Source organism: Kryptolebias marmoratus, linkage group LG3 (genome assembly GCF_001649575.2).
Source record: "Kryptolebias marmoratus isolate JLee-2015 linkage group LG3, ASM164957v2, whole genome shotgun sequence".
Taxonomy (NCBI): Eukaryota; Metazoa; Chordata; class Actinopteri; order Cyprinodontiformes; family Rivulidae; genus Kryptolebias; species Kryptolebias marmoratus.
The window spans coordinates 3,887,661-3,912,591 of NC_051432.1; the positions used below are offsets into that span (position 1 = coordinate 3,887,661).

General features: G+C 38.3%; 1 protein-coding gene across 5 annotated transcripts in view; it reads right to left on the reverse strand.

Annotated features, from left to right (window-relative positions):
- Nucleotides 1–23,990, reverse strand: part of LOC108248861 (myosin-10) — a 64,164-nt gene extending 40,174 nt beyond the window's left edge. For 3 of the 5 annotated variants that reach the window (XM_037974683.1, XM_017437890.3, XM_037974684.1), the window contains exons 1-2: nt 20,103–20,447; nt 13,512–13,668 (exon numbers count right to left, since the gene is read on the reverse strand). In XM_037974683.1, coding sequence (XP_037830611.1) covers nt 13,512–13,668; nt 20,103–20,447 — 502 coding nt within the window. Of the gene's footprint in view, nt 1–13,511; nt 13,669–20,102; nt 20,479–23,824 lie in introns of those variants that run through there. The other 2 variants (XM_017437887.3, XM_017437888.3) reach the window with 2 other exon arrangements.
- Between the last annotated feature and the right edge of the window lie 941 nt (nt 23,991–24,931).

The following is a 24,931-nucleotide window of genomic DNA, read 5'->3' on the forward strand; positions in this document are numbered from 1 at the left end:
ATTATCTGATGACCTCAGTCAAACAGTGATTTTGAGACTGTTAAGGGAAAACTAACACCAACAATAGAATTGGAGAACAGGAGTTTGTTTTGCCGACAGCGACCCTGCAGGGATAGTGCCTGAAGACCATTCACATGGTTGGCTTGGCAGAAAGAAGGCTGAAAACAAAAATTAGACTCTCTTCACTTAACTCACTCATTATTCATTGCCGTTGAAAATGTGTTTCTGTTAAAGAGAAGACCTCTTTACACAGGATGGAAATGCTATAGCATACACAACCTATTCAAACGTGGTTGAATCACAGCAAATTTGTAAAGCCTCCTTTAGTGTGAGGCAATTATACCATAGCTACACTCCCAGTACTCAAATGATTTATTTCCTGCTATTTATTGCGTCCCTGAGACACTCTCCTGCACTAGGTTGTTACAATGACCTCCTCACAATCGTAGTGGTAGGTCGTAACCTAGGCATAAGGCCAGTGTGGTCAGTCCTACTTTAAACTTTCAATGACCAAGTGAGCACAGGTGCCCATTGTGATGGATATGCTGATACCACACTCCCTAATGCTTCACCCAGGATTCCAATACACTGTCACCACAATGTTAAACCACCATGTTCTTGCTACAAAAATTTTGTGCATGGCTAAAATTATTGTAGACTTATCATGCTTTATTGTACATAACTGGAAGCCCACTGAATTTCTAATATGCGTCTGAAGACCTTGCACACCCTGCAAAGAAGACTATTCTTGTTTTTTTTTACGGCTGATGTGTCTTCATCCATGATGAAGAAGGCCTTAACAGAAGCTGTTAGAATTCAGAAAACAAGGCTAGCATGAGTCAATATTCATTGTTGGAAAAGAATTTCAGTGGACTTAAACATAAAATTTATTGAAGTGTCCTGAATTTAAGTTTTAATCAAAAAGTGCAAATAGTAAAATAATCTAATGGCCTATTGCAACATGAAACCACCCATCCAATTTCTTTTCCTTTCCGGATCACAAGGGAGCTGGTGTCCATCTCCAGCAGTCACTGTGCGAGAGGCGGCCTGGAGAGGTCGAAAGTCCATCACAGGGACATAAACAACCATTCACGCTCTCACTCACACCTAGGGGCAATTTTTTCATCTGTGGGAGGAAACCAGAGTTCCCACGCAAACCTACGCATGCACAGGGAGAACATGCAAACAGAAAGGCGAACCTGTGACCTTCTAGCTGTGACAGCGACAGTGCTAACCTACTACTAGATTTTTGGATTAAAAACTAAAACTGAAGTGTTTTCAGACCTACATCTGGTGTTAACGTGCATGCGTGCTGCCCCAACATGAAACTGAATTACAATCTTTTCTCAAATACCAGTAATAGTTGATACAAAATGTACCTATATTAAGCATCTTTTTTAAAAATAAAACTTATTGAAAATAAAACTTATTGAGGTAGACTGATTTGAATTTTTGTACTAAGGGAATAAGTTCTGACTGATGATAAGAAAAACATCTCAAAACAAAAAGAATATTCTAGAGGAATCTGTGACATTTGTCTTCAAGCAAATCATGTGAGTAGTTTTTTTTATTGAAGACAATGAAACATTTGTAACTGTCATTTATTTACTGCTGAGAACATTTCAATTCTAGTCTCTAATCCAAAACAGAACCTTGTAAATAATCTAGCCTTACGGAAAATTATTGCATTTCAGAAAGTCTAACATTAGTAGAAAAACAAATACAGCTTTTAAAACAATATAACACCATCCAATAAAAACAAAACAAAACATTGGTTTACCTGCTCACAGTTCATGTTGGCACCATGGGAACAAAACCAAAAAAAAAAGGTTAAAGATCTCTAGGGTAAATACACTAAATCATGTTGTACACATTGTGTCCATGTCTGGACTGTCCTGCCAGAGGCGAAGGTCTCCAAAAGTGCTGACTGTGTTCCTTTGGGGTAAACTGATGGGCATTTATGTAACGGAAGACACAGCTGGATGACTCATCAAGGATAACATGGATTTCCTGGTTTAGACCAGAAACTTCCAAAATTTTGTACTGCAACACAGCTGTACTCCTAACAAAAAGCAGTAACTCCACACTTGACCAACATCAACACTGCTGTGCATGCCAACACATATTAGAGTTCTTTAAAAAACAATTATTTTCAAAATGACTTCAGTCAACATTGGAATAATCAATATTTACTTGTCTGGCACACATGCAAGCAAATATCGCTTGTGTATCAGCTGATGTATATGCTGAATGCCAAACTGTTATGTTCGGGTCATGTGCTGAAGTACCAATCAGGAGTGGACCCAACCCAGCGAGGGTTAGAGCAGCGTGTTAGCTACTTTCATAATCTGAAAGTGTAGGCTGTAAGAAGTGCAGTCTGTTCTAAAATGTGCCAGAAAATTGTTACTGCTAAAAGGAAAAAAAAACAAAAAAAACAAACAAACTTTGTTTTACATTTTGAAGAAAAAGTACTGCAGAATACAACAAGGCAATGAAGGTATGCAAGGAGGAAACAACTAAACATGTGGTCTAAAGGTAAATAAAAGACTCAAAGTATTGCTGTTGCTTTGAATGATGGGAAAACTGAGGAGTTAATGGGAATTACTGATGCCATTACATATTGATTGGCCATGGTTTGGATGTGTATCCAACAGTATGACATTTCTTAGCTTTGTTTGCATTCATGCACTTTGTTTACAATTTTATTAAAAAAATGAAGTTATTTTTTATTAACAATGTACTGTATTGGCATCTAATAAAATATTGTATTGTTTTGTAGTAAAATGTTACTTTAGAATTATTAATTTATTTTGGTTAAGCTGTTAATTTAAAATTTTACTTATGTCTTGTTATTGCAGTATAAGGCTGCTGTTGCAGGGCCCTTGTAGCAATAAAGATTTCACTTTAACTATACATAAAAAAATATAATTAATGCAAATTTCTTTGAGATATTATGATATAATTTTGAGGCTATATCATCTACTTCTAATAGTAGCTCGATTTAGCCTTTTTCACACTATAGCATTAAAGACAAGCCATTTTTAAGTCACCTAAAGCTGTTCACACATGAACCAATCAAGCCGGCCACTTCCTGCGACAATATGTGCATACTTACACGAAACTAGCATCACAGAACTAGTGGGATGACGAGGAGTCACGTTTCCCTTACCATCTAAATTAGACACAAACAACACACTGCGCCCCCACCCCAGAGAGAACCCTACTGTCTTCTTTATCAGACTGGTTGCAGACACACTGGACAGATATGATCTAGTCATTGTGTGACTGTTCACATGAATTCTATTCATGTCTCAAGGCTGCACAGGGCTGACAAGGACCGACAAGGACTGGGTTTCTGTGCACATGACAACTATCACACAGTGGGTGATATTTCTGTGATGTTACTTAATGGTCATAAGAACAGCTTTGTGGATTTAGAATGATTGGGAATGCTGTTGCCAGCTTCACATGAATGTGATGTTTGAAGACAAAAGACCTACTTCTAAAATGCAACATAATAAGCTAAAGTACGAAATAAATCATTTTAAATTTGCCAATATTAGATGCATATGTATATTCACTGAGGGAGAAAGAATGATCATAAACAACACTAAATAAAGGAAGGGTTTCAGATACATATTTTAAATATATTAAGGGCACACATCCTGTAATATGGGTTTATTATTTGGTTAAAGGTTTGAGAATGTTATACAAATTGCAATAGGAAGTGATTGTGTGTAGTTGTTCTCCCTTTAAGGAGCAAAGCAGTGATCTTTACTCATGACAGTGAGCTCATTGTGAAGCTGGGTAACACTGGTCCCAGACCAGACTGTGCCATTGAGGGCTAGTGTTTGTGTTTAGGAGTGGCAATGAAGTGTAAACACACACTTCAGAGATATCAATCTTGGGGGGAAAAAAATCTGTCTGGCACTAAGCGGTCAAGATGTCCCTCTCCAGATGAACTGTGTGTGAGAATACAAACTGACCACTACATTTGTTTGCTTGAGATCAGTAGTTCTGACTGCAAATTAGTATTGCAGAAGTGAGCGTTGTAAAGATAGGTGCCATAATGTTTCATCACCATTAAAAGAAAATGTTTTGTTTTAGAAACCTGTGTAGCCAACCAACAGTATGGAAGCAGCATGAAATGACAAGGTGATTAATAAGACAGTGACCGTATTGAGGAAAAAAAGAAACATACCAAGATGCAACTTGTTACGAAAAATGTAACCAAATTTGAACCAGGCCATAACGATTTGTTGAATAAGAGAATAAATAAGAAATTAAAACATCCATCCATTTTCTCTACCAGCTTCTCCATTCCAGGTCACGGGGAGCTGGGGACAGGTTGCAAGTCCATCACAAGGCCACATGGAGACAAACATCCATTCACACTCTCACTCACACCTAGTTACCAATTAACCTAACATGCATGATTTTGGTCTGTGGGAGGAAACCGGAGTACCCGGAGTAAACCCACGTGAGCACAGGGAGAACATGCAAACGCCACTCAGAAAGGCCCCAGGCCGGGATGCGATCCTGCAACCTTCTTGTTGGGAGGTGACAGTTCTAACCACTGCACCCCCGTGCCACCCTAAATTCAAACATGTTCACCTCTTGCCATTAAAGATGTATGTTGTATAATTATTACAACTTGGAAAAATAATTTAAATGAGCTATTTAAAGCCCAAAATAAATATAGCATTCATGCCTGTGAGTGTATGTAAACCTCTCACTACTACTACATAAAACACTCCAACCAAATGGTGTTGCTCAAAGTTTTGACCACCAGGATCAACCTGGGTGGTAACCGTAAACCTGTCAGTCAATCCTTTGGGCCTTTCTAATCTTTTTTTACCACCTCAATACATAAAAACTTCACAGATCTAACTTACTATGAATATTTTATTTTGCTTCCACTGTTCTTAAGAATTGCAACCTACACAGAGGCACAGCTAAAGACATGGCATATTTCTTTTTACTCTGCTCTACGTCTTTTTCCAATGCCTGAACCCTTCTAAATAATAGTCTCTTATCAAGATGTGGTGATCTAATCTAGGATACAAAGACCCTCTTAAAACTACATAATGAAAATGCAGAACACCAGATTTTTGATTTTCCAATCAAAATAAAACAGTGGGTCCATACCTCATCTGGCACTTGTAGGATCTGTTCCTAAGCAAGCTTAGAGGGAGCCAAGTGTTGACATAAAACCGAACCATGGAAACATCAGCACAAAAAGATGAATTATTGCTGACTTTAAAGAACTCTGGGTGTGCAGTGTCCTTTCTGGCATGAAAAGTCATGTCAAGAGGCAGAAAAGGGCTTGAGTTGGCCTATTGAACATGTTCGTACTGCTAAGGCAGGGTGCCAAAAGGGACTTCACAGTAGATTTAAAAATAAATAAATAAAAGATTTTAATTCTGTTTTTAGAGTCACCTTTCTGTGCCTTATAAATATAAGAAAAGCATTGAAATGTTTGGTTAAAAAACATTTGACTTTCAATTCAGATATTAAAATAATGAATCTGTCAGCCAGGTTCTTAAAACCGAAGCAGTCAAATATGTCAAACCATCTATTGAAGGAGCTAACACTGGAAAAGCTGGGCCGAACGGGAGCTGAGAGTTTAGCCAAAGACTTAAAGATGGAAAACATTCACTGCAGTATTGAGTGTTTGGTTTACTACATGAAGCATCTCTGAGATGGAAAGTCTAATGAAGTCTGATAGTTACATTGAATGTGTTTTGGAAAATCTGATGGCAACATTTAAACTTTATTCAAGGGATTCATGCAAACTGATGTTAAGGAGTTTTTAAGGTTATCTGATTTAAAAGCTACTGAATTACAAAATAATTCAGCAAAGACAGCTCAAGTTGAGCCAAAGAATGCTAACTAGAAGGGAAATATCAGAAAATCTATGAGAACAAATAAGAACTTATGACACTAGAGCCAATATTTCTAATATAAGCACAAGATGAAAAGAAAAAGTAGAATGAATCAGTTTTAAAGAGAATATTCTTTATCGTTTTTTAAGTAGGGTTTTGCTTCGTATTTTGGGCAGTATGTTTCTTACCCATACCAGACAGTAGTACAGATGTTTTCAACAACGACACCTCACAGGTTAGCTAAAGTAAAAACTACTTTGGTAAAATCAAATGGACCTGAACAACTTAAACCTGAAGAAACTCAGAACATTTCAACTAGGGCTGCACAGTATATCAAGAATTGCTGTTAATTACTGTCTAATCATCAACATGTGCAATATCACAAAGAACTGCAATAAATTACGGACTACTAAATACTCAGTGCCAGGTATTAAATACAAAGAGCCAAACTATTAAATACTAAGTGTCAGAGGTTAAAAATCAGCTGACTTATAATGTGTTGTGTGTTGACTGCATGTGTTAAATTTATAATGAACAATAACCAAACTGATGAAGAACCTCAACCTTCTTACTCTTGTCTGTATATATTGCACTGTTTTTTGCTGAATAATAATTAAGTAAAGATAAATGTTAGTCTGCATTTTAATATTATATTGCTGCTTATGGCACACCACATCTGTGTTGAAATTTTCAAGGATAACACAGATTAGGCATGCAAACAGCTGAACCTCATGTAAAACAGAAAAACACACAAATGACCCTAATATTTTACTTTATATAGTTTAAACCTTGATTTTCAAAGGCTTCACACTCTTAGTAGGAAGGCTGGCTGCTTTGATGACTCATTCAAAGCACCAAGACGTGTTCTAGTAATGTAATTCACTGACTAAAATTTTGTTTTACTATGAAGTTTCACATATGATTGCACTGATGAAAAAAATCATTGTTTACTTTTGTTCATGTTCTAAACTAATTTAATGTCACAACTGTTAAATACTTGCCTTCTACTTGAGTTTACTAGATTTTTATCATTTCAGAGAGGGGAGTTTTGAAAATAGTTTACCTGAGAATCTTTTCGGACACACCTTGTACTTTACAAAAACTTTGTTTTGTTCACTTTTGTTTACAGGATATCTAATCCAGATAGATCTAGCTTCAGAAAGCCAAAGTAGACTTGACCTTATACCCTGATTCAATGCCACAGAGATTATTAAAAAGAGAATCTTACTTCATTTCCTCCATAACAAAAAGACCCTGTTTCACAACCCCACCTGGGACACTTGCAGTGAAGCTGAGCCATGTTCGCGCTTGGAAATCATAATAGTTGCAAATGTGACTCCCACTTTAACACGTTTTCATTCAAAAAACTTTGTTGACAGTTTCACAAATACTACCATCAGTTTTTTTCTGTGTCAGAAAGAAAACACTGTCAGGGCGATGAGGGCAATTATATAAAGAATCTGGAAATGTAAGCAATAACAGATGTCCAGTGAGTTCAAGAGGTTTCCTTACACACACCCCATCTCTGTTAGGCAACACCTCGTTTAACGTCCCTTCAGAGAAGTGGTTGGCTTCACTGAAATGCTGCAGTAATTATTAAATCCCTGCAAGGTTTAGACACCCTTCTGTTGTTATTATGATTTGGGAATCTGCTAATCTTGTTAATTATTTATCCAATATATTTAAATATAAAAAATTAAAGACTACTTGCACTTTACCTTGTAGTACTTATTTCATCTTAATGATATGGTCACAACAAGTAATGTCACAAATTGATTTCATTAGTTTTAAGTTTCATATTTTTCACAGGTCATCATTTTAAATTTGCTGAGGAAACTTAAGAGGGCAGACCTGAGAAGGCGAGGTCAAACAATGACTGGAGCCAAGAACAGGAAGCAGAGATGAATTAAAATATTAATTAACTAAATGACGAATCAAAAATTAAATAAACAGATTAGTCAACTCCAAAAATAATTGTTGCAGCCCTACTCAGCACACTAATACATTAAAAACACATATATTGAATTGCATATTCAATGCAATTCAATGAGACTAATTTTTAATAACCTAATAAAAAATGTCCTCTCACTAATATCTTAGTGGCAGCAAAACGGCTTAGTGGTTAGCACAGTTGCCTCACAGCAAGAAAGTCCTGGCTTAAACCTGGGATCTTTCTGTGAGGAGTTTGTATGTTCTCCTCATGTTTGTGTGGGTTTTCTCCAGGTCCTTCGGTTTCCTCCATCAGTCTAAAAACATGCATGTTAGGCTGCCTTCAGGCCCAGGCCCCCCTTGAAAAAGAGATCTGTGATCTCAATGGGATTTGCCTGATTAAATAAAGGTTAATAAGTACACTTTCATAATTCCTGTTTCTCTATTACCAAAACAATGAGGCCTGGTACAACATAAAAACACTGTCAGGAAGCAGATGAGCACAACACTGTAACTATGCAGTGAGCAGCAAAAAATGTCCTTTATGTGTTATGAACACTATAAACTAGATTAACTTTTTTCAAAGAGGAAAATGTGAACTCTGACATTCAGGTGCTGTAAACAATCAGTCTCATTGTTAATAATAACAGTTGTGACAGTAAATCAGGTAAGATGGGTTCAGAATATGAAAACAGAAAGATTAAAATATTTGTAAGAAAATAATGTCAGAGTATCATGTGGTAAATATAAATAGTACACATTAGTTAGTCACATTCAGTTTATTCAACTCAAATGCTTAACTTTAAAGTTTTCCTCCTGGAATATGAGTTGATCCACACCATCAGGGTGAAACACACTGTGCTGTGTAGTAACTACGTCACCAGTGGTGATAAACACACTTTCAGAGTGTTTGTTGCTGTTAATACAGGACAATGAACTCACTGATGTTACCCTTTTAAACAGAAGGAAGCACTACTGAAAAATACAACTAAACAGCAGGAATGCTCAAAGTATATACTTATAATAAATAACACATTTTCAGCTTATTGCCTGTACTTTTCAAGTTATCCCTAAAGAATCAAACATGCTTGTAAATTTTTTAGGTAATAGTTGAACGGGTCAGATTTTATTCTGCACAAAAAAGATACATCTTGATCAATATTCACAGTTGCTCTACTAAAAACAATCAGTGTATTTATTGCCAGGTTGAACAAAAAGGCAAATACAACTCTCCAATGCTATTCTATAGAGCTCGAGATTATTATATTAGCCAGGTTGCTAAAATGCTCAGGGCCTCTGCAGAAAGCAGCTGGCCTCCAATAATCTCTAACCTACAAACCTCCTTTTAAACCACAGCTGTTATTTCTGATCTAGCCACAGACGGGATGAAGCAGCATTAAAAATGCTTAAAGACATTCACTTAACACAGGCAGAGGGCCTCATTCAATGTAATGACAAGCTTAATTTTTCTGCTCCCATGCGTGTAAAATTATGAATATCAAAACTGAGTTTGCATAGAAGACTGCATAATATGAAGAAAAGCCATCTTCAAATAAAACTCTACATAAATGTAACTAAATCAACATCAGCTACTCAACAATTGCAAATAAAAATTAGCAACACATGTACACAACAAACATTGTTACAGACAAGATAAGTAACAAAAAAGTGTTGCTTTCACATCATCCTTTCTACTATTGCCTCTGATTCCCTGTCAGATGAAGCAGCTTTAGTGTCACTAGAACCAGATTTGTGTTTGGACTGTTTTTGTCCTTTGAGCTCTGAACCATCAACATAACATGTCTGCTAGATCCAGGGGTGGAAATTAAAAATTTTGTCCACCAGCCATAGTGGCTGGTGGACAAAATTTTTTACCAGCCACTTAAATATTTTACCAGCCACTATTTTTTGTTGTGACAAAAAGTTATTTCATATGATGATGATGATGGAGGTGGGTGGAAGCAGTTGTGGTGCCCTACAAGCTGAACAACACCTCTTTCTGGACACTGCATGGAAATAACTGGATTTTTCTTATTTTAAACCATTAAAAGATGCAAATCTGTACATAAAAAAAATCAGACAAGTGAAATTTATTTCTGTGGAGTGTTTTTGAAGTATTTTTTTGTGCTTTTGTAAGTTTTTGTATGTAAGTTGTAATGATTTTCAGACACTTGTTGCTTTTAATGCATAGATCTATTTGTGCTACCCGCTTATATTTAACAGGTAGGATATTCTGATGAAGGAAGGGATTTTTGTGGTTTTAGAAAGGTTTTCATCGTGGATATAAATTGTTCCAATGCTATGCTAAGCATAACTCCTAAGCTTCCACTTCAGTATCCGATGATATTTAACATTAACACGAACTGCTATAGTTTTTGGTTTGTTAACGTGACGATAGCAGTTTTTGACGGGTAGCACCGACCGTTAGACGTAGCTGTTTAGCCGCGCTATGGTACGAAAATCTGACGAGGAAGCACAGATCGTCAGAACACCGAACGCACACTGACCGACGTCATGACGTCATTGATTTAGTTAAAAAAACGTTGTTTAACTTTCGGTTCTTCCCTCGACTACTCTTGAAAAACATTTTTGTTGTCTGCCACCCGCTTAACTCCAGAAATGTTCCGCTACATTGCTAATGCTACTCCTCAAATTGTTTCTTCTTCTTGATTTTTATTGGCGGTTGGTAAACAACTGAAGGAATCAATACCGCCACCAACTGGTAAAGAGTGTCTGCTAAACTTTTCTCCTTCTTGCATTTAGCAGCAACTCGAGCACATTGCTGCCCCCTATATGTCAGGAGGACAAATAACACCTTTTCTGTTCAAATTGCCAACCCGCCACAGTGGCATGTGTTGATTAAATTCACCCACCACTTCAAATATTTACTCACATTTGGCCAGTGGCGGGTGCTAATTTGCACCCCTGGCTAGATCCCATCCCAACCAGACTGTTTAAGTGGGTATATCCCCTCATTAATATTCCAATTTTGGATCAGTTTAATTTTTCTCTAATGAATGGTTATGAACCACAGAGCTTTAAGGTTGCTGTAATTAAACCTTTACTTCAGACACCCGATCTTTATTTAGGAGTTCTGGACAATCGCAGACCTATATCTAATCTCCTATTCATCTCAAAAAGTCTTGAGAAAATAGTTGCAAATCAGTTGTGTGAATATCTGGACAGAAATAATCTGTTTGAGGAGTTTCAGGGTTTAGATCTCATCATGGTACAGAAACAGCACTGGTGAAAGTTACTAATGATATTCTCCTGTCCTCAGACAGTGGACTTGTGTCCATACTTGTCCTGTTAGATCTCAGTGCTGCATCTGATACAGCTGATCCAGATATTCTGTCACAGAGGCTTGAACATGATATTTGGATTACAGGAACAGCTCTAAAATGGTTTAAATCACATTTATTTGATAATGTTCATAATGACTCTACTTCATTCACCAAAGTTTGTTATGGAGTTCCTCAGGGTTCAGTGCTTGAACCAATACTCTTTATGTTATATGCTTTTATTCAATAGTTATTAGACAGCTTAGAATAAATTTTCATTGTTATACTGATGATACCGAGTTATATTTATCTATAAAACCAGATGAATCCAGTCAGTTTCTTAGATTACAAGAATGTCTTAAAGACATAAAAACCTGGATGACTCTTAATTTTCAGCTTTTAATCTCAGATAAGACAGATAAGACAGAGGTAGTTGTTTTTGGACCTGAGCATCTTATGAACAAACTTTGCAGCCTTTTACTTCCTCTGGACGGCATTAATTTGGCCTCCAGTTCTAATGTAAAAAACCTTGGTGATGTTTTTGATCAGGATGTCTTTTAACCCCCACAATAAAAATGTTACCAGGACTGATTTTTTCACCTATCTAATATCACTAATATTAGAAACATCTTGTCTCAAAATGATGTAGAAAAACTGGTCCATGCATTTATCACGTCTAGGCTGGACTATTGTAATTCTTTATTATCTGGGTGTCCAAAAAACTCTTTAAAAAGTCTTCATTTGATCCAAAATGCTGCTGCTAGTTCTGATGAGAGATCGTATTTCTCCAGTTTCAGCTCCTCTACGTGGACTCCCTGTCAAATTCAGATAAGAATTTAAAATCTTACTTCTAACATAAAGCTCTCAACAACCATGGTCCATGCTCTATTTTCCTAACAGAGCACTTTACTCTCAGACTGCAGGTTTACTTGTGGTTCCTAGAGTTTCTAAAAGTAAAATGAGAAGCAGAACTTTCACTTCTCAGGCTCCTCTCCAACTTCAAGTTTCTGTCTATGAGGCTGACACCCTGTCTACTTTTAAGACTAGAATTAAGACTTTCCTTTTTTATAAATCCTATAGCCTATAGTTAGGGTTGGTATGGGTTTCCTGAGCTATCCCTTAATTATGCTGCTTTAGGTTTAGATTGCTGGAAGACAAATTGACCGCATTTCCTCACTCTGCTGCTGTGTTTTTTTACTCTGCTGTAATTATTTATCATTAACATGTTTTTCTTTGTCTTTCTTCCCATAGAAACTACACCTGGACCAGTCATTCTGTGTTTGTATGTGTCTCTTTCCTGTCCTCTCAAACCTCAGACAGTCAAAGCAGATGGCCGCTCATCCTGAGCCTGGTTCTGCTGGAGGTTTCTTTCTGTTAAAAGGGAGTTTTTCTTTCAACCTGCTGCTCAGGATGGAAGACTGCAATGAAGTGAAGATTCAACACAATCTGCTGGCTTCCTTAGACAGATAACTTTTACTAATTGGCTTTTTTAATGTATGTGAATGTTTTAGTACAGTGCCCCGAGACGACTTTTGTTGTGACTTGGCGTTATATAAATAAACTGAACTGAATTGAATTCTGTTTGTTTTTGTTGAACAAAAATGGCACAGTGATTATCAAGCTACGAAACTAAGGCTTCTTAAACTTCCATGAGTGCACAAAAATAAAGGCCAACAGAACCTAAAAGGGCTGACGGAACTGTCCAGTTTGTCGCCACCCCCACTGGTCAGCCCTCACAGTCACACAAAGGATCTATTGTCAAGTACAATGGGGTCACCCTCTCTGTTCTTGCTGGTCTGATCCCAGTCAGTCACTGCTCATAGAGCATTGGAAACTTGCCAACTACCAGGCAAAGATCTTGGAAGACATCACTCAGCCTGAACTGCTCTCACTTAAAATAAAATCTTGTTGTCCTGTCTGAGTTAGAACTGAAGCAATGCAATAACTACAGCGATCTGACAGAGAACATTTCTGAGACACAAGTATACACATACTTAAAAATAATAATAAAAAAAAAATACAGCTACAGTCAAATTTCTGTCGTGATTCTCAAAGAAACTTCTTAATGTAACTGAGGGGAAAGTGTGAGCTTTGTGCTTTGTGTTGGAGGCCCTGTTCTGTACATTCCTAATATTTCTAACAAAACAAATATCTCGTTGAAACAAGCTGCGGCACTAAATTATAAGGAGAGACTGGCTTCCTGGTACATCTAAAGGCTGCTTGCAAAACTTGACACAAAAAAAATGGTGAGAAAATACAATCTTTTACTTTAAAAGAAAAAAATATATAACTCAAAAACCTTTTAAAACTAACAGACACTCTGTGACATTTTAAAGTCCATTAAAGTGTTACTTCCTGGCGGTGTGGTGGACTCAGATAAGAGTCAGTTTTAAACAACAGTAAAACTCAGACTTACCTTGTAGCATGCATCTGTATGCAGACTCTGAGATGGCGTATATGTGAGGGGGCATTTCGTGCCTCTTTTTGCCTCGGTACATCTCAATAATATTCTCCGAGTAGATGGGCAGGTTTTTGTAGGGATTGATGACCACACAGAAGAGACCTGAGTACGTCTGCAAAAAAAAAAAGGAAACATCGCTGTTATTTGATCACCCTGCAGCACTAATATCACAGTTAATATTTTATAGTGTTTTAATGTTTATGTGCATGGATTATATTGAAGGGTAAATGGGCAGTGACGATGCAGAAAAAAACCCAAGATCATGTTAGTACACAGGAGAATGACAAGAGAAAACAATGAGTGGATTTGATTTTCTTGTAGAGTTTATAGTAAAATTAATAAATTCTTCTGTGCCTACTCAGGTATAGGTCAAAATCCAGTTAATCATGATCTTGATTCTCATATCCACATAACTTCTGTTCTAATAAATGGCAATTCACATACATGTGTGTTTATTGGCTTTCAGTTCATGCTGCATTCATGTGCTCATTTCTTCACTGTACAACAATCCCAGATGCTAGAACAGTCACATGGCACAGTCTAAATAAAAGTACTGATTCATTGATCTGGCCATATATTAGCAAATTATTTTGGTCATACAACTTGGTCTCTTCTCTCATGTCAGTCAAATGACACGGCACTGATGTGAGGCATAAATATGGAGGCACACACGGTAACCAGTTCACTAAGTGGGGCTGAGGAGGCAGCAGACAAACAAGGAGGACCATCCCCTACATGGAACCTTTTCTGATGATACATGTGGCGTCATTGTCTGTTAGCAGTGTTTTGGCATCATCGCAGGCTTGCAGTACTGCGAGGTCACGCACATTTCTAAAGCAGTGAATGGCAGGAAAGCAGCACCAGAGCATCATATTAAACAAGAGTTAGGCTCATTTCAGTCACAAGTAATGTTAAGATTGAAGATTGTCAATCGGTCTTGCTGAAGACATACAAGGTACACTAACACTAGAGAGTAAACATGTCTGCATCCATGCAACTCCTCAGAAAATGTTTTCAGCTCAAGAGAAATATAACATCCTGTGTTAGTCCTTGAAATCTGAATCTGATGGTGGGTTAGTTGACCGACTGTCAAAAAAGAACGTGATACTATTTATTGCTTTAACTTCATTTTATTTATTGTCGTTTACAATTTATTATTTACTTTTAAAAAATTAAGCAATAAAATTTATGGACAAACTCATTTCTTTTTATTCAAAATATTAAACAGGCAATAGTCCTAAAAAATGTTCACATCAGTATTGTCTTCTCTCAGATATCTTGACACCTTCTGTGTTCAGAATTACAATGACTTAGTTTAGATCATGTTTTTTAGTACCATAAAAACCAATTTGTTGTTGTGCTGCTACTTTTAAAGAAGTATTAATAAGCACGGTATGAGTAAAGGGTCAAATAAACCTTTGTTATTAAAAGCGTCAGTAGCTATCACTAATTCTTTTTCTGTGTGCACAATATTTGAACACCAACACAGCAATTATGAGTGAATTCAAATGTTTTTGCTTAAACACCCCAATTCCTACTTTTGTGCACATATTTTTCTGCTTCTGTTATCAGACTATGAGTCACTCTTCAAGAACTTTCCTTCAGCTTTTTCACACTTTTGGTTTTGGATCTCTTAAGTCATTATCACCTTTCTGAATTCTGTGCTTGACTTGGCTGCACAGACACATTTCTTCAGCTATGTTGACAATGGCAGCTAGTAGGCCTTGGGGGGTCCAGGGTCTGCAAAGCTACTTGCTGAACTGGAATAATTTTGATAGACAACATATGCTTTGGGATATGAAGACTGCAAATACTACGTGACTGGCATGGAGTCCACAGCTCATATTTTACATACAGAGCTGAATATAGTCAATAAAAATAATGATGTTAAATGTTAAATCATAACAGTCTGTGGTAACATTAACTGTTAAAACTCAATTTACACCCTGCTAATAATGATGTGTAAAACTGAAACAAGAAGGAAATAAAAGCAAACTTCAAGAGTGTATAAACTAATAAGAGTAAAACTGTATCACTGATGGTGGTCATGTCCTGCTGCAGCCCGTATGTATGAAGGGTGGGGGTATTTGTCTCCAGATGGTCACTAACATCCCCTCCCCACCTCTTCCATAGGCATGAATGAGACTCTGCCCTGTAATCTGTCCATACAGAGATTTGTTATTCAGAAACCACCCACAGTCTCTGCCAAGTGAACTTTAACATTACAAAAATTACTGGCACACGTCTTGCTAAAACAAATATTTTCACCTTGCTAAGCATTACCACTGACATCAATTTAAGCTTGCAGGATGGGATCTCGGGCTATTGAATTAATAATCCCTCCTAGACCCCTTTATGGTGGGCCCAGTTCCAAGCAGACAGATGAGTGATACTATCCCAGCAGGAAGCACAGGCGGAGGGGAGAGGGATGACTCAGCTGGCTATCCTTAACCCTGGACCTCAGGGGGTAGTTGGTGGGATTAGTTTGTCTCTGAAGGTAAAGGGGTTGGCTGTCTGTACAACCAGGCAAAACAACAAACCAGCCAGCAGCCTTAACAACACACCAGAGGGTTGTAGTGGTTTTTTTTTTTCTGTCTCCCTGTAGATTTAACAACAACAAATATCTCTGATGGGCTGATGGGCGTCATGCCTCTCCAGAAATTTATAAATGTCTGTGAACAAATTAGCGCTTACAAATTGGACAAGCTGGGCTTTATGCTACACATATTCAAAGTAACAAAACTAAGCTAGCAACAGACTTTTTATTTGTTTCATGCTCTGACATACTTAAGATTCTTGTAGACTTATATTTGCCCTAAATCTCGAGGTGCTCTTAATCTCACTCAACAGCATTTGATTAAAATGGCTAACCTGTCACCAGTGTGCTTAAGGGCTTCTGAGAAGGAGCTAACCCAAATTCAGACAACTCTGACAGCTAAGAAGAGCGAATGCTTGTTGGGTTGCTGGAATGAGGAAAATTTACTATATGAAAGCAAATAAAAAAAAGACATGAAGACCTAGACACAAGTCATTCATGAGGAATTACATATGGCATGTTGCGGCTCCAATAAAAAGCAGTTTTTCATGTGCGTAAACACTAAAGTATGACAATAGATAGAAACAGGAGTAAGGCGGTGATTTACACAAGATAACCGCAAAAATAGCATTGAGTCACAACAAGACAAACCTGGATGAACATGAGCTGTGAATCAGAATCAGAAGGAACGCTAATGTCGGCCAGCCGTCCCTAAGTGAACCACCGCGTGGGAGAGAAGGGGCCGGCAGAGAACGGCTGCCCGACATTAGCGTTCCTGTTTCGGGTCAGTCGTGAGCTAGATGCCGCTAACTCTGCGGAGCGCGAATATCCAACATCCAACCTAAAACTAACTTCACTGCGGTCGCAAACCAGTTTCCTACCCAGCTGCACAAGAGTGGGGGGGAAGCTGTTTTGCACCTCCTGCAGTGTAATTATCGAACTTAAACGCATCGACAAACACTTTGTGTCTGCAAAACACGTGAGGAGAGCTGCAGACGAGGGACAATCCAGAAATGGTCATGAATGTCAGTTTATAAGCTATCAAAGTTCTCAAATAAAGGACCTTTTGAGAATGTCAATGTTTGTTGGTAATTATCTTACAAACTAGTAAGTATTTTTGGTTTATATATTAAAAGTTACGTTTTTTTATTGATTTCAGTAAAAAAAAAAAAATCGCAACTTTTCATTGCAACCTTTAGGAAAAGGCCCCGCAAAATCAGGCATTTTAGCCGCAACAAACACAAAAAATGCCCGTGAAATCCTGGAGGGACTGAATAGTTCAGATAATAATGGGACAATAAAGACAATAAAGACAATCAATAAAGACATCAAGTAAAGACTAAGAGCTACAGCTTAGCCTACATTTTAGTACCTGTCAGGATATAAACTAACACAATACTGCTGTTTGCTTTCTTGGTCAAAGTCACTTACGGGGTAAGACAGAAAAGAAGCCTTGTGTTTTGGCTTTAATCAAGACAGACTTATAAAACCAGCTAAGCAAAAACAGTTCCCTGAATAACTAAAATGACTTCATTGAAAAAATGCTTAATGTAAAAATATTTTCCATTATGCTCAGGTTAATCCACATAACTGAAGATTGTTCTCTGGTCACTATGTTTAACTCGGATAAATATTACTAACATGCAATGTGCTGAATTTGCTGAATTTACTCCCAGACACTATAACTCCTCTGGGGACTGCGGTGGTTTAGTGGTCAGTGTTGTGGTCTCATACTCCTGAGGCTGGGGGTTCAAGCCCAGGTTGTGGCAGAAAGGAAGGGCATCCGCTTTAAAACAATCGCAGAATTTCTTGCGCAAGTTTGCTTGTTGCGGGAACCCCCGCGGAGAGGAGAAGCCAAAAGAAGAACAACACTTAAACTCTTGCTTGAGGCAAATGCTGCGTTCCATTTACATCGGAACTCGTAACTGGGAAGTCAGAGTGACGTAATTTACCACTTTACCGCGTTCCAGTTGTCCCGCTCGGTGAGAGTCGGAAACAAGATGGATGCCTGCAGCAAAGCCTTTACTTCTGAATATGAAATCGTACTAAATAGATACGCGGTCCACTTGCAGAACATGTTTTAATAACTGCTATATACACATTAAAAAGTACCAGTTGTATAAGTGATTAAATATTAAAAATAACTTAAAAAACAAATATTAAACAGTAAAAGTAACAGAATTTACTTTCTAAAGTTGCGAGTGGCAACCATATTGAAATCCTAACTGGGGATAGTCGGAGCTGCTCCCACTTTCCTACTGGGATGTCCCACTGGAGGGGGCGTTCCTATTGAAATTTACGACTAGGAATTTGGACATTCCCATTTCTCAGTACTACTGGAACGCACCAAAAGACACCCCTGAACCAGAAGAAACCTTCTACCTTTTTTGTTCAGTCGAGAACTCGTCTATTAAGTAATCAACAGCTGCAGTTTTCTGAAATAGTCTGATATGTCAAACAATTAATTACACAAAGCTGAAGCTACCATCCACCTTCCTTGTAAACTGTGCAGCTTTGTCTAAGTAAGAATGACAAATGTAATGGCCAATCATAGTGACATAATAACTAACCCGTTTCCTTCCTGAGCCAATGAGTGGGACTATTTTTGATCCAGCTTGTTGGGTTTTTTTTTTATGTTTTCCATTCTGCTCATCCAAACGTACAGCACACTAATTTCAATTTGCATCAAAAACTTTATTTTTTTTCTTCTTTTTTAAAAGCCAACAAAATGAAACAAGAAAATGTTTATTCAGCTGACTCTCACACATCTGTGTGCATTTAGTTCAGAGCTCTGTTTCTTCAACATTACACTTGAGAACAGTGGACTTAAACAAAAATTGTTTAAATCTAATATAGTGACACAAAAATGACTTCAGTCAGAAAAAATGCCCACCTGCGACCCCACACAACAGCCTAAAAACATTTCGAAGCCGACATGAATTAGTTTGTTATTTAGACATCATCGTTCTTCAGCAAAACTGCAAAATAAATAAAAAGTTCAGTTACTTGAGCAGACAGATGTTGCTTATCAGTGAACACAAAGAGCTCTGTTATGGCGGTATGGTTACCATGTGACTCAGCCGTGGCCTCCCTGTGGCTTGGATCAGTTCTAACTCGATTTTAAGCCACTCTAAAAACAAAATCATTTTCTACAGTTGGCCTTATTTCAACTGACTACATAAGTTTGATGACAGCATTGGATTTAGGAAGAAATGCTGATAAGGAGCAACCAGAACATGTAAAGATTTATTCCTTTAAAATGATAAAATATTTCAAAAGTACAACACAACATTTTAAGTACATGACCAGAAAAGGTCTCACAGGCTCCATGTCTGAGCTATTCCAGGAATGCATTTAATGAGTCAGAGTCACAGGGGAAATTAGGAGTCTATAGAAACATGGCGGCTTTTGTATCTTGAACTCTAAACATCTAAAAAGGTAAGAAGATGAAGACCTTTTTAGAGGAAATGGGAAAAATGTTTATTTGTTCTTTGAGTATATTGTTATAACAGTGTCATCTTAAAGGTACAGGCTGGAGGTGAGTTTCTTTCACTAACAACTCTACAGTGATAATAAAGGTAAAATCAGAGGATTGAAGAATAAATTACCACTGCAGAATTCACAAAAATGAAAAATTTATCAATCTGAGACTAATTTAGATCCTCAAGTAGGGCTGCTCAATTAAGGAAAAATTAATAATTAGATTGATTTTGATCAATATTTAAATCACAATAACTGAAAAAACATTTTTTGTGTTTGGAAACCTTGAATTTAAAGAACAGTGAATTGCCTTGACACCTTGATACTTGATAGTATTTGTTCAGCTGTAGGCTAATGTAAAAAATAATACAAAGCTCTTTGAAATCCGTTTCATTTTTCTAACTTTCATGTTTTTTTATTATTTTATGTTTTTTACTCTGTGGAGTTTTGATATTACAGTGACACTGATTACATAAACTCCTACACTGATATAATTGTCAGATTTCAAAGGTTGTGCAATTTATACTTACATAGATGAGGCCCGAGTAGTATCGGTCTTTGAGATTGTGAAGCACCGACGCCTCATTCAAGCAGGTAAGCTCAGCCATGTCTTCTACTTTGGTGAACTTGGGTGGATTCATTTTCTGGATGTCATCCTTGTTGACCACCGCCTTCTTGCCATTTTCTGCAAGCTCAACCACCACTTCATCTCCACGCTCCTCACGAACACTGGCGGCCTCAAAGCCGTGGCGTTCTGATGGGATCCATACAAGCCTCTTAGCAGTCCAGTCTGCCTGTGCGGCTGGGTTGTATACCACGGCTCGGTCCACAAAGAGGTACCGCTCCGGGTCCTCCTGTCCACTCCTCTGTGACATCGCTGCTGGAAACCAGAAGCACGACACTCACCTGTAGTGAGGACAAAAAGCAGCTTTTTCACTTAACCATTCATACTGAAGAGACTAATACTGATTTTTCCTGTGCAACAAGATTTAACATGATTTCGCTACTTGTCGTATCAGCAAAAACATGTTCCGCTAATGAGCAAAACAAAACACAAAAATGAGTCAAAAGGTCAGCCTGCCCAACACTAAAACCTTAAAACTGAAGTAGCTAAAAATAATTAGTCATGACTTCACTGACCAACTTCCCTGTATTTGCAAAAGGCAAATCATATTAATGAGAAATGTTTGTGCTTTTGTCATGATGTCTTGAGGACAGGACCCAAGGATGCGGACGCTCACAAGGATTTGAAAATTGCATTATTTTGTTCGCATAGCAGCTTCATCCGCCACTTCGCGACACAAGGCCCTGGCCGAACCTTTTTTCACAGGGGTATGCACCAAGTGTTGTGTGATTAGTCAGAAGTTGTTGTAGGCGTGTTTATGAGGAAAATCCGGTGAGCTTTAACGTGACTGCAAACCAACAACTTGGCTTCTCACAGAGTGTGATGGAGCCTTAAGTACTGAGAGGGTAGTGAAGAAAATGGCAGCAGCTGAGTCTGATGATAACTGGGAATAAGTGTGAGTTTAGGGGAAGGACTGAGAAGCAGGGCTGACAGAGGAAATTCAGTGAGAATGACTGGAAACACAGGAAGCAAACTGAACACAAGAGATCACAAGAATCAACAACACAGAAACAGAAACACACAAAAACCCAACCCAGTGAATAAGAAACACCATGAAACACAGATACTGACAGTTTTTACTCACTGATGAAGGATTTCCTAACAGTTTGTCAGAAAATGTCTACTCAGTCTAACCAGAGCTCTCCTACCAGTTTCTGTGGTCAACTGCACTTAGACTTAGACTAATAACTTTGATTTACATAATGCAGTCTTTTTCTCATAATTCTGGATATATTTTGTCTAATAAAAACACTCTAGACAAAGATAAATGAGGTTTTCTTAGCCTATACACTAATTCACTATTTCCCGTATACATTTTACCAATAAAATAAATAAAACAGGCCTGTAGACTAAAGACTAGTATTTAAAACAATATCTAATCAGTAATGATATAACTTCAGGTAGCTGCCTACCCTTGGTACTCTACTTTACAGTAATTATAGTAGTCTAATTCAGAGAGGACGGTGACCCCGGTATACAAACAGAGATAAATATTTCCAGAGAAAAAGGAGAAATTTAATGCTGCATTCTTTAATATTCAGGTTTTGGTAGTTATACCAATTAATGGCAAAACATTACAATTCTTGGCTGAGTTTAGTTTTTTTTTAAATTTAGGTATTTATTGTCTGCTGGCCTTCTGGCAGTACCTAAGGGCATCCACGTAGCACCTACCAAGATGGCAGAAAAGAATCTCACCTCCTTTTTGTAAACCAGTATAGTATAGCATCATGATTGGCCACTCTAGTGCATCTTTATTACAGTGCTGGCAGTGTACCCACGATGTGGGGCCAGCATGCACTAGCACAGCTTAGTCGTTCAAAACCTGAAGCAGGACTGACCACGACAGCCTCACGTCTGGTCTGTGACTATCATGGTGACAAGGTTATAAAAACACCACGCACAGGCACAATACCTGTAGCTTGATGCAGCCCAAGAAAGTTAGGACTAAGGAGTGTGTTGAGGACACAGGAGAGCATCTTGGAGACACAAAAATAGCAGGAAAAACCTACTTGGAGAGTACTAAAGAGAGCAGTTGCATCACGATTGACTTCATACAGAAGGTTGTTTTGAATTTAGCCTTTCTCTAATAGGCTGAAGCTTAGCATGGTCATCATCCAGTGTGAAGGATGCCTGAAAGTTGGTCATGGGGGAGAGTGAAAGTTATTATCTTTTTGTACTTGTTTCTGTTAAATAGAAGTTTGGACAAATTCCGTTACACAAAAAACTTTTTGTTGGTTACAGAAAACTTACTAGCTTTTCTGGAAATTAGGTTTTTACTGTAATTGTTAAAACTACTAATTGACTAATCTGCAGATTTAGATGGGCATTTTATCATTGTGATCCCAATTTTCAAGCAGAAACGCTATTTTTTCCAAAAAGGTTTAGCTTTTTAAACGTAAGCACTGGATGATTTCTTTGCCACCATTTTTAATAATACTGGTTGGTTTCCATGAGCTACGAGAACAACTGCAATTAGCATTTTCTTACTTTTATTTAGATCAAACTAATAAAAACATTTAACTGCAACCAAGCTTTGATGTTCAAGAGATTGGTCAAATGTGACTATAATTAGCTGCATCCAACAGATTGTATTTTAGACATGTTAACTTCACTCCAGCAGCCATTAAAGGATAAAAATACACAACAAACGACAATAAGTGCTTCAGCAAAGTGAGTGGACTTCATTTGAATGAGCTGGAACAACTTGATGCTGTCAGCAGCTGAGTATCAGCTACAACAGAAAACACCCCTCCTGCACCAACCATCTCAGCTGATGGATGCACGCAGACACATTTAACCTGCAATCCTGCCCCACGTTGAAGACAGGCGGTGGTTAGATCCTAATCTGGGTCAGGTCACAGGATGGGGGATTCGGCTGCAGGCTGTTGAGTCACAGCATCCCTGCAGTCACTTTTATCCCTTTATTTTTCAGCTCCACCTCCAAGAATCAGCCTTGTTTAAAGACGCTAAAGCCCCAGTAGGACGGAGACAGATATCGCTTCTGTTGGCTGGAGAAACACCTCGTCGTGGACACACACACACACACACACCGGACAGGCCGAACAGCTGCACAGGCTAAGTTAGCCTGCTAATGTTAGCTCAAAGTTGGCGTGATGTGCCTCAGAGATCCCCCCACCCACCACCCGCCACCCGGTCCAAAAGATGCCAGAACTACACAGCACCGATAACCAGATATTAAGAACAGCCGTGAGCTCCTGCTGGAGCTTTCACCCCCTCATAGCAGAATGTGGCCAAATAAGAGTCCGAAGCAACACATTTAGAGGTAAAACGGGTGTTGAAACGTCCTCTGGTAAATCCCATCATCATGGGTGTGGGTGGCTCAGAGACGTCTGGCTGAGGATAAAAGCAGGCGGACAATGACCACGTCGTTTCCCTATAGCTCCAAAAGCGCAAACCTGTATTACAAGCGTATATAATTGTTGAAAGACCACGAAACCGATGGGGATACCACCGTAGCTCTGCTGCGCAGGCTAACATTAGCAGGGCTGAAGGTCTTCCATCAGTAAAAAGTCATGGCACAATAATCCGCTAGCTAACGGTTAACGGTTCCCGCTGCTAACCGCCTTCTCCCAGGAACAGCCGGCCCCGGCTGCTCTTTAAACTTACCACGAGCAGAAGATGAACAGACCCTGCCCCGGTGTCTTACAGCTTTCAGGGCAGAACCAGAACCGTCCTTTGTGATGCGTGCTAAAGTACTCGCTTCCTCGGCCCGTTCTCTCATCAGTGGTACTCCCCCACCATCCAACACCCGCCCAACCGAACTCTTCTTCCCCCGGCCCTGGAGGGATGCGCCACACCGCCGCACTCCTTTCTCAGAAAACCCCACCCTCCCTGCTCAAGCCTTGGATTGTGATTGGCTGTTCAAGTCTGACGGCTGCTCGCGATTGGTCCAGAAATGAATAACGACTGAAAACTTTATTAGTCGACGAGTGCCGCCCAAGATAACAACATCTGCGCGCTGGTAGGTTTCAGACACGGACACTGAAATATTTCGTGACCCCCCCAAAAATGTATATTATATGAATGAATAAAAATGTGCCATAAAAATCAAGTTTGTGTGTTTCACTTTCACATGTAACTCAAAAAACTACTTTATACTTTTAATCACTTTTTGTATTTTTGTTGTGCACAATTGGCTATTATTCGTTTATTTAAATATACTACCAGGAAAAAAAAAATCCATGAGATTTAAAATCTCATTTAATTAAGTGTCCTGGCCAAGAGAAGCAGCAGCTCAGAAACGGCACGAAATTAAAGGCCTAGCAATGTTATGGAAGAAATGCATATCGCCCGCCGCCGTTCATGCCGGAGTTTTGGACTAAGATCGTGTTAGCTACTACCACATCAAACTTTGGCTCAGTATCTGTAAACATGACTACATTATAGTCATTTTGTGGTTGTCTATGGTGAATAGGCTGTGAGAGCCACCTTAAATTGGTTTGGTGGTTTATGATATAAAATGCTAACAAACACACAAGCACAAAAGATTATCACCCTTTCACCTTTGGCCGTGCCTGAGTAATAATTACAGCTCACAGAAACAGAAAAAAAGTTCACACATCACAAAAATTAAAACTATTTATAATATAATTATAAAAGGAGTCATAAGTTTGAGCTGCAGTTCTCATAATCAGTAACAGGAATCATCTATCAATACATTTACATTCAGATGTTTGTTTGTTTGTTTAATAAGCTTAAAATTAGTTTAAATTC